General features: G+C 40.9%; 1 protein-coding gene across 1 annotated transcript in view; it reads left to right on the top strand.

Moving 5' to 3' along the window:
• The window catches only part of SEMA5A (semaphorin 5A), a 429,765-nt gene that overhangs the window by 251,916 nt on the left and 165,136 nt on the right, over window positions 1–12,713 (top strand). Inside the window, exon 10 of the mRNA XM_019541437.1 lies at window positions 8,044–8,251. Within this exon, the coding sequence (XP_019396982.1) occupies window positions 8,044–8,251 (208 nt within the window). The remainder of the gene's footprint in view (window positions 1–8,043; window positions 8,252–12,713) is intronic.

Raw genomic sequence — 12,713 nt, 5'->3', positions numbered from 1 at the left:
CACACATATATAATTTATTATGTTGTGCCAAGTATTATTTTAAAAAGAAGAAAAAGGCACAATATAGCTTAATACTCACATTAGCTTGTTTGAACAAGCTGAATTATAAATAAAATAAGGGGGGCAGATTACTAATGTGTAGAAACATCTCTGAAAACAAAGAAAAGCACAAAATTGGAAATCATGCTTTAGATTACATTTAGATGTACTTTCTGAAGTAGGTGATGATTTGGGATTCAATTTCATTATCTTTCAGTGAATGTTTACAGTTAAAAACATGAATTTTTGTATCCCCACATTTGCAAAATTTGAAATCTCAAACCCAAACAGTGTTCTATTTGACACTGTTTAATCATATAGTGTCTTCTAAGATACCTGTAAGAAAGGGCTTAGCTCTTCAGGGGCTTGGGGCTCAGCCACAGATCAGCAGATAATAGTTTGCCTGGCTGAGAGCAGCTGGAAGTGATGACAGGTGGAGCTACAGAGAGAGTGCAGAACCCTTGGTGGGGAAGAGGAGAGGGCAAGGGAAGTCTGCTGTGCTGGGGAGAAGCAAAACATTGCCCCTCTCCTAATGTTTAGAAGGGGCAGATGGTTTTGGTTTTTGTTGAGGTATTCTGTTGTGGACTCAAGGTTGTTTTTAAACAGTAGAGCTGGTCTGAGATGCTGACAACAGAGCTGACTTACCTGTCCAAGTCAGCAAGATAAGAAAGGTACTTACAATATCTTACTGCACTTGGAATTCAGAAGACGTTGTTAATGCCTGACAAACGTTGATATTTTGTCAGAAAGGCTGTTAAATCAGCCACTTTAAACTAATTCTGCACATGCCATCAGAGATATTTATTCATCTGGAAAAGAAACTACTCCAGAGACTATGCCCCCCTTTCTACATATTACAGGTACTGCGCAATTAAATAGTTGATTGTGAACTTACTTGGAGACCAGCTCCACATGCTAAGTTGCTGTCACACAATAAAAAGCTCCAACCCACTGTAAAGTTAGACCTAAAAAATGTGTACTAACTTTATAGTTACTGGTTTTACTATCAAACTTTGATTTGCTCGTGTACCGGGGTCTCCCCCATCAGCTGACAGGGCCCCCAACTGCAGGGATTCACCATGTGCGGCATAAAACTCCTAAAGCCTGAGCATAGAGGGAGCTGTGATCCCCAGGGCTCAGGGAGGGCAGGAAGCCCTCAGGCCCTGGGAATCACAGCAGCCACGATCCCCAGGGCCCAGAGGGTTCCTGCCTCCCACAGCCCTGAAAAATCACAGCCGCCTCATTTTCCACACCTTTGGGGCAGGCAGTATTGTCCCGTAGCAATCATCAGCATGGAGGGTTTCCCACAATCCTGATAGAGAGAGATCATGATCACCCTGCTCCTGAGGCTGCAGCCCCTCAACTGGTGTCTTTGGGGCTCCCAGCCATGGGAACTTGCTGCTTGCCAGTACAGGGCAAGCCTGGGATCAGTCTCCCATTGCCCTGACAGTAAGGCATGATGGGATCTAATGTATGATCCCACAATCACGTGTGGCAGGATGTATGAATCACGCTTTAGATCCTATGGTGCCTTTACCTGCACATATAGAGGGAGGCTATGAGCCAGATGCTGTTTCATCTACTAGGCCCATAATTGGACTTATGTGCCTAAGTGTGATTTTATTCGACCTATTCATGTTCCAGAAAATCCATTAATACATTTACTTTTGTAACATTTTGTCATCTGATCCGTAAGACTGAGTCAGTTAAAAGGAGCTGGGGGGAAGAGGACCCACCCTCCTCCTTTATTAACTATTTTTGCAAGGCTCTATGTTACTTCTTTTCTTTTGATGTTTTATTTGTGATGTGGCTATGTTGGAAAATGAATTCTCATATCACATCTCACTCACATAATCATTGAATTATTTTAAAAATATACAGATTTTTATTTTTAAAAAATATGATGTTGGTTTACATTTTTCCTTTGACTGAACATTGTTTTTCATGTTAACTCAGTCTTTTCTTTATCATTTTATGCCTTTTGGAAACACATCTGGAATAGCACCAGTAACACATCAGGAAAAATGACATATGATGAATTGCCAGATTAAACAATTATCTGGGCAATACTGCTGCCATAAGTATATTCAAATTATGCCCTGTGAAAAGCTATGAAATAAGTATCTATTACTTTTCTGTTTTGAATTAAAAAAGACACTTGCTAATTTGAAACCTGTTATTTACAACAACATTCTTCTTATGTTGACAAATGTTTTAAAATATTTAAACAAAGGCTATTTTTACATACTTGGAAATTTATCAAACAATTTATTTCTTGCAGATGTAATTTATTTTCCATCCTTCATTCTAGATATCACTCTAATTTCAGTTACTACTCTGTCTCTTTTTCCTCACTGCTATTTTCTGGTCATAGGTGTACCATTTCTCCAGTTATTAAATTAATCAAGTATACCTCCAGATAATCAAAAGTCACATTTTATTTTGTTTTCTTTTAATTGCTGTTTTTCCTAAATAGCATAGGGGTGCTGTGCATGTCTTCCGGTAGTTGATATATGATTTCTCTTCAGCTTGCACACTTCTGCTTTGGTGTTAAATAAAGCCTAGTGGGTTTTGTTGATACTGTTTTTTCTCAAAATGTATGCATACAGTGGAACCTGCTATTTGCACAAGTAGTTGGTAGAATGGAAAGTGCAACGCCTGTAAATCCACATAATCAGGTATACAAGTGGCCTGAGAGTTGATTTGAAATCATTTTCAAGTGTCTGCTTCAGACAATCCTTGTAGTTTACAAGACAACTATTTTTTTTTCATAAAATGATACTAAAATAGAATCATGGTATAACTGTGATGGTACAGGAGTTATGCAGGATTTTTGTGGGGTGATATTTTTGTTGGTTCACTAAAAGACATCATCCACAAAAAATCCTTGCCTCTCACTAAAATAAATACGTGAAATAAGGAGTCGGCGAGATGTTAAATTGCTAATTTAGTTACTTGAGTATGCTCATTTTAGTAAATGAGGCTACTGTCCAAGGTCCTACGCAAAATACATTAAAACAAAATTTTGTTAAATAAGATGCTTTAATAATAAGTGGCAGGTCTTAAAAATTGAGATTTCAGGTGTTTTCCTCCAGAATTAAGGAGCAGATTTTTTATACTGTCTCATAAATAAACATGAACAGTTTTATAGGGTTGCATTTTTATATATGTATGCCTTGTGAGAAACAATTTTGCTCCAAGGACTCAGTAAGCTTTCACAAATATGAGCTGACATATAAATGTCTTCTTTTTCTTCAGCAAGAATTTGTAAATTCTTCATTGTGTGTCCCAGTTTTTGGCTGGAATCTTTCCAGATAAGGCAGGTTTGTTCATTTGCTTATGTTTGCCTTGCAGGATTATTTCCTACTGTCTTTTCTAAGTTGCACTCAAAGCTTGATACTCATTTAAATACTTCCTAGTTTACAAACTATCACATTTTAATTAAAGTATGGTATTTTCTAAAGGTGCTAATGTTTTGTATCACTTTGTACCACTTTCATCTCAAACACTGTTCTTTAGTTTCAGTGACTTTCTATAACTTTGTCTATTCATCACTGGTGTTCACTATGGACAGTGTGCTGTCCAAATCTCATTTCCTCAGTCCTCACCTTGAAATTTCTGTTTAATTATTAATGAACTGCTCTGTAGTTTTGTAGACTTCTTGGCCATACAACCTGCTGTTTCAGGCAGAAGTCTTCCTTGAGTCTTCATCAGCTTCATTCAGGGTGCCTTAGATAACTGCTATGCAGTTCCTAGTTCAGCAGGTCTCTTCAAGCAAGTATTGCTTCACTACTTAAAATATTTTTTCATTGACTCAGTTCCATCTGGGAAATATCAATATCTTTTTCTGTGCTTCCACAAAGTCAGTCATCTTTACAGGAAACCAAACTTGTCAGCTGCCTGGATCCATTCCAGCCTGTCTTGCTTACTCTCAAAATGTGGCAATGCTACTCGTTCATTTTCTTACATAACTTCGGAAACCATTATCAGTGTTTGTAGTAAAATAAAAACCTTTGTCACTTCTGTAAAAGTGAAAGTCGCATCCATTAGGAAGAATTGCATTCTTCAGACAGCCTTGATTACTGCAAATATAGCTCTGAAATGAATTTTAATCAGGAACTCTGATGGAGAAGCTGTAAGGTCTCCTGTCTACCAAATAGCACTCAGGAACATTTTCTGTTCCATATTTTCCCCTCTTCCTCCCATCATTTATTTGTGTATTCATTTATTTAACTTCATAGTGGCCAGGGCTGAATAGGTGATGCTATTCAAGGATTTAATAGATCTCTTCTCTGCCCTGAAGCTGGTTCATTTGGGGTCCTCTTTTCCCCTTGTTTGATTTAAATGTACAAGGATACTTTATGCCAGCACCAGTAACTGAATTGATTCTGAGTCATAACCAAGCAGGATACTTACAAAGGCAACCTATTTCAAACAGAAACAGTTAAGTTGAGAATATTTGAGAAGACTATTAAGAAAAGCAAGATTTTAATATAGATTTCATAGACTTCATAGACATTAGGGCTAGAAGGGACATCGGAAGATCATCGAGTCCAGCCCCCTGCCCCAGGGGCAGGAAGTCAGCTGGGGTCATAGGATCCCAGCAAGATAAAAGTCCAAATGTCTCTTGAAGGAGCCCAGAGTAGGTGTTTGCACCTTCTCTGGTGGCCGTCTGTTCTAGTCCTTGGGGTCTCGGACAGTAAAGTTCTTCCTTATGTCCAGCCTGAAACAGTCTTGGAGGAATTTGTGACCATTTGACCTTGTCATCCCTTGGGGTGCTCTGGTGAACAAGCATTCCCCCAGATCATGATCTACATTTGATCTTTAAACAATATGAAACCCTTGGCAATGGTTAGATATGCTGAACCTACTAAATTGTATAGGTTCCTTACAGAACTATAAAATACTGGAGTATAGTATTTGGCTTTGGTTTTGAAAGTACATGGCCAAAATACATGTGATCTTCAACCATCATGCAAACCTACTATGTAAAATATTTAATCTTGTACAGCCTTTAGGAGATTTATATCTATATACTTTTACAAATCAAGCCGTAAACTTGTGGGGAATTACACCAAATAGTTGTCCTGTATCTGATTATTTTTTTAGTAAACAGATGTGTAGTATTAACTTTTTCTGCCAATCAAACATAACCCTAAATAGGCAGGAGAAGTTTACAATAGAACAGAGAAGTTAGATACGTTTAAGTTTATATGCACATGCAAGAAGGCAGCTCTCTAAGTATTCAGCTGTTGGATTTAAAACAGGGAGGAAGCTTCTACTTAGGCCTGTGTGAATAGGGAAGTATTTGATTTGGATTACAGTGATTCGTTCTGGAGATTCAGATCACTGTCCTAAATTGATTCAGCCAAATTGGCTTCAGAAGATTTGGCAAATTTGAAGAGATTTGGTGATTCAAATCACCAAATCAGGGAGAGGCAGGCATGGCTGGGTGCCTGCAGGTACTCCCATGGCTTCCAGCACCGCCGTGCTTGCATCCTGCCCCTTCCCTGCCCCCCTCGCCGAGTAACGCAACCCCCTGCCCTGGCTCAGCAGCTTGTCCCAGTCCCAATCCCTCCCTTCCCCATACTCTTTCCCTTCCCCCTCCCTCAGGATCAACAGACTTACCAGCTGGAGGCAGCTATATCAGCTGCTTGTTTAGTCTATGGCTGAATCTCTGAAGTGGGTGAATCCTTTCTGAAGCTTTTCCGAATTGATTCAGATGCTTCAAATCAATTTGAAGCTTTTACTTGGTCTCCCGATTCGATTTGGCTTTGGAGATTCAGTCCCTGAATCGGGCCAAATTTCCTCTGCATCAAATCATCTAGTGAAGCTTCACACAACTCTACTTCTCCTTCAGTTTGTAATACCCACTAATCATGGCTTTTTGCCAGGTAGAGTTTTAGGACTTACACCCACCTGGCATACATTGATGCTTGTTTGTCTATATTGCATGGTAATATAATTGCAAACTATTTGTAAGTGCCAATAATGCCACTTTTGCCAGCTGAAAAAATTGTCATTTAGATAGTTAAGGTGAAATAGAATATGGTTCTTCATGTATTAATGTTGCTTATAGGAAAAAATCAGATTTTCCAGAATCTGTTTTCATTTAAAAGAAACAAGAAATTGCGTATTTTTCAGAGCTATGAACAAAAGTTTCTAAAGGTGAGTCAAACATGAGATGATTCTGTTTTCTTCCTGAACCTTCAGGCTCCATAAAAAATTGACTGTGAGATGCCCCCTATCCATTCCTCCCTGGAGTATCAGAAGCATGAAGTACCATTTATAACACCTGAGTATTAAATCTCTAATCACTGATCACTTTAACAGGCAGAATGGGAAAGGGGTTGGGAGTAAAACTGTGGAAGAGATAGGAATTGTAGGAGAATCACATACACATATGGGAAAGAAAGAAGAAGGTACTAGCAATGGTTTTGTAGAAATGAAACTATTTTCAATGGATTATCAGTAATATTCATTCCTAAATTTATTACCCAGGCCTTGGTACATAACTAAAAAACGGAGTACGACGTGATGTGATTTAATTCTCTCTGAAATTCAACTGTAATATGAACCTAAGCAAAATATAGTCAATACTTGTGAGTTTGACCATGTGCATCTTTGTCTTATGAGCATTCCTCACTCCCACAAGTTGCTTGTTCATCATGGACTACTTGCATAACTAACAAATATGCATGTACATAACGATTTGTAAGCCTTGTGGGTTAAGTCTTGCTTCACTTTACACACCTAAACACATGTACACATCCATGTAACTGCGAGTTTGGTCAGTTTGCCACATACTGCAGTCGGGAATTCTCCGTAATGTAAGGGCATGCTGCCTGTGTGCGCACTGCCCTGGGGGTTTTTTGTGGGGCTTTTTGACCCCTGGCTAAACAAGGGTTAAAAACAAAAACTGCAGAATAAAACCCCTGGAGCAATGCATGCTTGGCCAGCACATGCTGCTGAAAAGTGGAGCCAGGCTGCCTGGAGCCCTGCTCCACTGCCAGCCAGGCTCTGTGTGGCAGAATCGCCATGGCTGCAGCCTTGGGAGGCCCCCAGAGCCCCAGGTAAGGCTTCTGGGGCCAGCCCAGTGCTGTCCCCAGCCTCCTCTACCCACCCGAGGCAACTTGCCTCATGCCAAAGTGCATGTGGCACAGCTGTTCCCTGGGGACAAGTAGCGGCAGCACAAGGTGCGCCACTGCTTCTTGTCCCTGGGGAACCAAACGTCCATGCACATCTGGACATACCCTGAAAGGCCATTCAAGAATGTAATCAACAGCTGAGATTGACATTCGTTGAATGTGATTAACACTCCTTGCTTTGAATTGACCAAAACATGGCAAAATGAAAAGTTGAAACAGTATATTTCTCAGCCCTAGAAGAAAGGTGATCACTTTCCATGTGGCATGATTAGATGCGGGTGAAGCAATGGATTGTTATGGTTTTGTTATACCAATACTGAACAAACACATGTGCAAACACATGCACCCCCAGCCCTCCCCACACACCCTCACCCTTGTCCATTGTATTTTAAGAAAGTAATATTGCCTTCTGTAACATGAAGTGCCCTATTTGTTCATACACTTTAGTTGTAAAACAGAGGCAACAATAGACTTCATTAAATGTATAGATTTCTTAAATGGTGTTAACAGTACCTTAATCTCATGAATTAGAAATTGTGGGAATGCCTGTACATTTTGAGAGATGCATTTTTTGATGTCTGTTCACAATAGATGAGCTGTGATTGCCCATCTTCCAAGTGTCCACTATTCAAACGTTTGTCTTATGTCTGTAAGCTGTTTGTGTTTATAAAACAATTGAAGCTATTATTCATTTTTAGTTTGTTCATATAGTAAGCCTTGTACCCCAACAGGAAACCACACTTGAACTCTACAGATTATAAGGCCTCTTACAAAAGGGTGATTATTGAAGGTTATCGAATAGAGAGTATTGCCTGCATGACTGCCAGTAAGTAAATCTCCCTCTTTGCCTTTACAGACTATGGCACAATTAAGAAAGTTCTCGCCCCAATGAATCAGACTTCAGCCAGCTGTTTGCTTGAGGAAATTGAGCTCTTCCCGAAGAGGCAGAGGGAATCCATCAGGAGCCTGCAGATTCTGCATAGCCAGAGTGTTCTGTTTGTGGGCCTTCAGGGACATGTGGTAAAGATACCCCTGAAGAGGTGCCCGTTTTATAAAACACACAGGTATGAAGGATAAATGGGCTTTGTCTGCTTGGGAGAAGGTGCATAATGAAAGGTTTCATACAAGGAAAAGTGATAGTTATAGGCATCCAAATTAACTGCAGCTTAATAAGTGGACATAAAACTCTTATTTATACTACTTAAAAGAAGAATCTACAGGACCATTTTCCAGTAGATTAATGTGTTTCCATTAGAAAAACCTCCCAAGGCATGATAATGATATTTAAATGTCAGCGTATAGAATTTGAATTATATGAATGAATCAATAAGCAACTATTGGTATTGAAACAAAGTGTCTAGTATTTTGTAGCATAGATATTGATATTAGAAGAGTAAGAAGGATGACTACCCTGGAGCTAAAGCCAAGTGTATGTATTTGAATACAATAATCCATCGCTTTTAAACACATTATCTGTCTGAGAAGAAGTGAGATGTCTCCCATTTTTACCTCACAGTATAGTCTAAAAAAAAAAGGATTTAGTAAATGCCTTGATCATTCACATTCATGTGCTGGTTTGGTCAGGATTAGACTTTGTGTGATTACCTCATCACACTCCAGGCCAACTTTAATATAACAGTGGGTATTTTTCTCCTTTTTAAACTGCTGCAATGCAGTAGATGGAATGTCTCTGGGACTTCAGAAAAGGAAATTTGATGGGAGTTGAGGAAAAAGTAGTTGGAGAGATGGCTGTTTGGGTATGATGTTGATCAGGAAACCAAAATAAAATTTCATATGCCTGTTCAGAAATGACTGAACACCTGAGCATTATGTCGGTAACTAAAAGGACTTTGGTTTGTAAAAGTTGTCACATTGAGGCTGTCTTATGACAGCAGACACATTCAGAGTTCAGCACATAATTCTTCCTGTGTTTCACTCCAAGCAGTTTCTGTGCTGCTGCACATTTATTGTTAATAGGCTCATACTTTGCCATATTTTGACAATATTGGCTGTATATCTTTCCTTGCTGTAAATCAGCACAACTGTATTTCCTTCAGTTGAATTATGTAATTTTACAAAAACGGGGGATCTAGTACTTAAAGCAAGGATGTAAAACCAGGTTCAAAGATGTTAGATTTAGCTAGCTAAGACTAGGGTCTTAATGCTATCATAACCATCATAAGCCACTCTATTTTGAATGAAAGATGGATACATAGCCAGGAAAGGTAAATGCCCATTAGCACAGTCTCATCTTGTTGTTGCTCACCTGTCTCCTGGATCACCAGCATGCCTGTCCTCCTTGCATAGAAACTCGGAAATACATTCTTGAAGATCCCTGTTTATTTCAGACAGTGAGAAAAGTAGCACAATGTAGTAACTAGTCTCCTGCATTCTCTCAGAGACCAAAAGTAGGTGATCATGCACCACTTAGTATTGTGGGGTCCTGTGATTTTTGTGACCCAGTTCAAAACCATTCAAGGCTGAATCCACAAAAGGAATTAGGCACTTCAGTGCCACCCAGCTCCTACTGTAGGCACTGGAGACAAAATGTAGATCTTTAGAGGCCCTCTTTATCTGTCATATAACCCTGGAGGCATCTAAATTCCCTTAGCACTGCTGATTTTGCCAGCAAAATTTCGTAAGTACGTCAAGGCCTATTTCAGGGCATTCTCAGAACTGCCTACGTCCTGATAATATTAAACACATAGGTACCTATTTCTCATCCAAGCCTTGCCATTATTCAGAAATAGAGCATTCCACTGCTTGTCTTGCCTCTGATGGTGTGGTTCTCAGGGCACAGCTTCAGGACTGGACCCTGCAACACCACCCACTCCTCCCCTCAAAAAAAACCAGAAAAAAAATCAGGAAGAGGAGAAAGCACTGGTAGTCCCTGTTTCATACTAGTATGTCAGTTGGAGGTATTTTGGACACTGAGGCTGACTTACCAAGGAAGTTTGAAGCCATATCCCTCACATGCCAGGTGAATGTGTGACCCACTAGGCTACAAACCATGGAGAAGGGGGTTGCTTTCTCAAGTCCACATGTTGAAGCTGTTCCATTTTGCATGTGTATTCTGCAGACATTCTGGATGGTAGGGTTAAATTCCTGAATAATCTGGATAAACTGAAGAAATGGTCCACAAACAATCAGATGGAATTCATCCAGGACAAGTACAAAGTCCTGTGCTTGGGAAGAAAAAATGCTGTGCACAGATACAGACTAGGGAATGACTAGCTAGGCTGCGGTACTGTAGAGAAGGACCTGAGGGTTATGGTAAACCATAAGCTGAATATGAACCAAGACTCTGCTCTTCTAGCAAAAAAGAAAAAAAAAAGGCTAACAGCATACTGCGTTGTATTAACATGAGTGTTACTTTCAAATCAAGAGAAGTGATCCTGTTCAGCACTGGTGAGGCCTCACATGTCTGATTTTGTGCCCTACACTTCAAGAAAGATGTGGAAAGAATGAAAAGAGTCAAACAGAAAATGACAAAAATGCTTAGAGGCCTGGGAAGCATGATTTATGAGGAAAGATCAAAATAACTTGTGTTATTTAGTTTGGAGAAGTCAAGACAGAATGGAGATTTGATAACAGTTTCCGAATACCTGAAAGGCAGTTATAAAGAGGATGGAGTTGGGGGGTTTTCTCTGTGTCCATAGGGAACAGGACTAGGAACAATGGCCTCAAACTGCAGCGGAGGATATTGAGGTCGGAGATTAAAGGAATTTTCTGACTGTGAGGGTGGTCAAACCTTGGAACAGGCCACGTAGAGAAGTTGTGCAATCTTCATCCCTGGAAATTTTTAAGAACAGGTTAAACAGGCATTTGTCTGGGATGATTTAGTCAGGGATGATCCTGCCTTAAACAGGGCACTGAACTACATGTCCCTTCCAGCCCTTCTTTCCTATGATCTTGCACCTATAGCATGAAAAGTGCATGTGTAAAAAAAGGAGGACAAGTGTCATGAGAGATCATAGATGACCTCATAAGGTCCCTTTCAGCTCTACTTTTCTATGATCCTATGATCCCAATATTCATTGTGTCATAGAGAAGAGGCAGTAAGTATGACTCCTCAACTTAGGGGAGCATTCATCTGGAGATGGAAGAGGTGTGAGCTGTGGTCCTTGTTCCATTATCTGTTGGGTAAAATTGTCCTTGAATCATTTTGGTGAGGACCTCTGGCCATGTTCTGTAACAGATGTCTTCCCTAGGTGCCTAGTGCTAGGAGAGGATCCACAGATACAAATCCTCAGTGACACAGGCCAGAGGTAGGTACTTAAGTCCCTGAGACTTAGGAGAGCTAAGGGGGTTTCCTGTTTTTCAGATCTCAGTCTTAGGTATCTGACTTTTCCTGTGCACTATTTACAGAATCAAGGTACCTTACTGGGGGCTGTGAAGCCCACTAGGTGCCCAGACATCTGGAAGTTAGATACTGCATCACTGGACCAAGGAGTCCTCAGTCCTTTTGTGGCTCTTATCCTCAGCCTGAGAAGCACTCAGTGATGGGAGCCCATAGAATAACACTGAGGCCAAGATGTAGATACTACAGAGTCATAATATGCTATTTTCATTTGCCTCCATACTTTACCAGACCTAGAGCTATATAACTACCATCATTCTTATATGTAGAATTTCCAAACTATGTTAACTAGTGTTCCACCTAAAGAGCCAGGGGAGTATTTGATGTTTAGTGTAACAGGGGACCCAAACCCTGTTACTTGGGTCTAATGCAAGGCGAGGAGTGGGGACTGTAACAGGGAGCCAGGGGTCTTCTCTTCCTTTAAGAGGAGACAAGAGGCTAAGCTGGTGGTGTGTGGCCACAGTTGCAGGAGGGCAGGCTGGTCTTTAACTAACAGTGAAAACCCCTGTGCAGAGCTCGGAAAGGCACGTGGCAGAAAGGGGGCATGGCTTCTAGGCATATAAGCCTGGGGCCTGAGCCAGAAGGGGAGACTGGGCCTGCATCCTGCAGGGGGAAGAGCTCCTGAGTGAGATGCCTGCAGCTAAAAGACTAGCAGGCACCTGAGCTGCTCCCTGTAACTTCCAGGAAAATGCTAAGAGGAGTTTATGGCCTGTAGAGAGGTAACAACCCAGAACAGGGTAAGTTTTTAGTTGGAAAGCAGTGACTTCTATTTATATTGTGACTTAACCTTGAGACCAGTGGGGTGGCTCTGGCTGTAAGGGGTGAAGAGTAGACTACACAGGGATGTTGGAGGGGCTAGTACAAAGTGCAAGGCAGGAGGGGCCCAGAGACGCAGTGAGGGCTGAGGCCAAGAGATCTTGGCCCAAATCTGGCCTGCAGCCAGAGAAAAGTGGGGCTAAATTCAAGGGGCCTGAGGCCTCTTCACAAGGACTGAACTGTGGACAGAGTAACATCTGCAAGGCATGGGTGTGGCTGTAGGGGTGGAAGGAGGTCACAAATCTAGCTCTTAAGGCAAGTAGGTCCGCAGGGAGCAAGTACTGAGAGAGACAGCACCTGAGGCTTACTAGCCTCCAAGGGCAGCCCCCCCTCATTACCTTTTAACATCA

Source organism: Crocodylus porosus, unplaced genomic scaffold (genome assembly GCF_001723895.1).
Source record: "Crocodylus porosus isolate Cpor-Errol unplaced genomic scaffold, CroPor_comp1, whole genome shotgun sequence".
NCBI classification, from domain to species: domain Eukaryota; kingdom Metazoa; phylum Chordata; order Crocodylia; family Crocodylidae; genus Crocodylus; species Crocodylus porosus.
The sequence above is the reverse complement of the archived record's forward strand: the minus strand, read 5'-3'. Positions and strand labels throughout refer to the sequence as shown.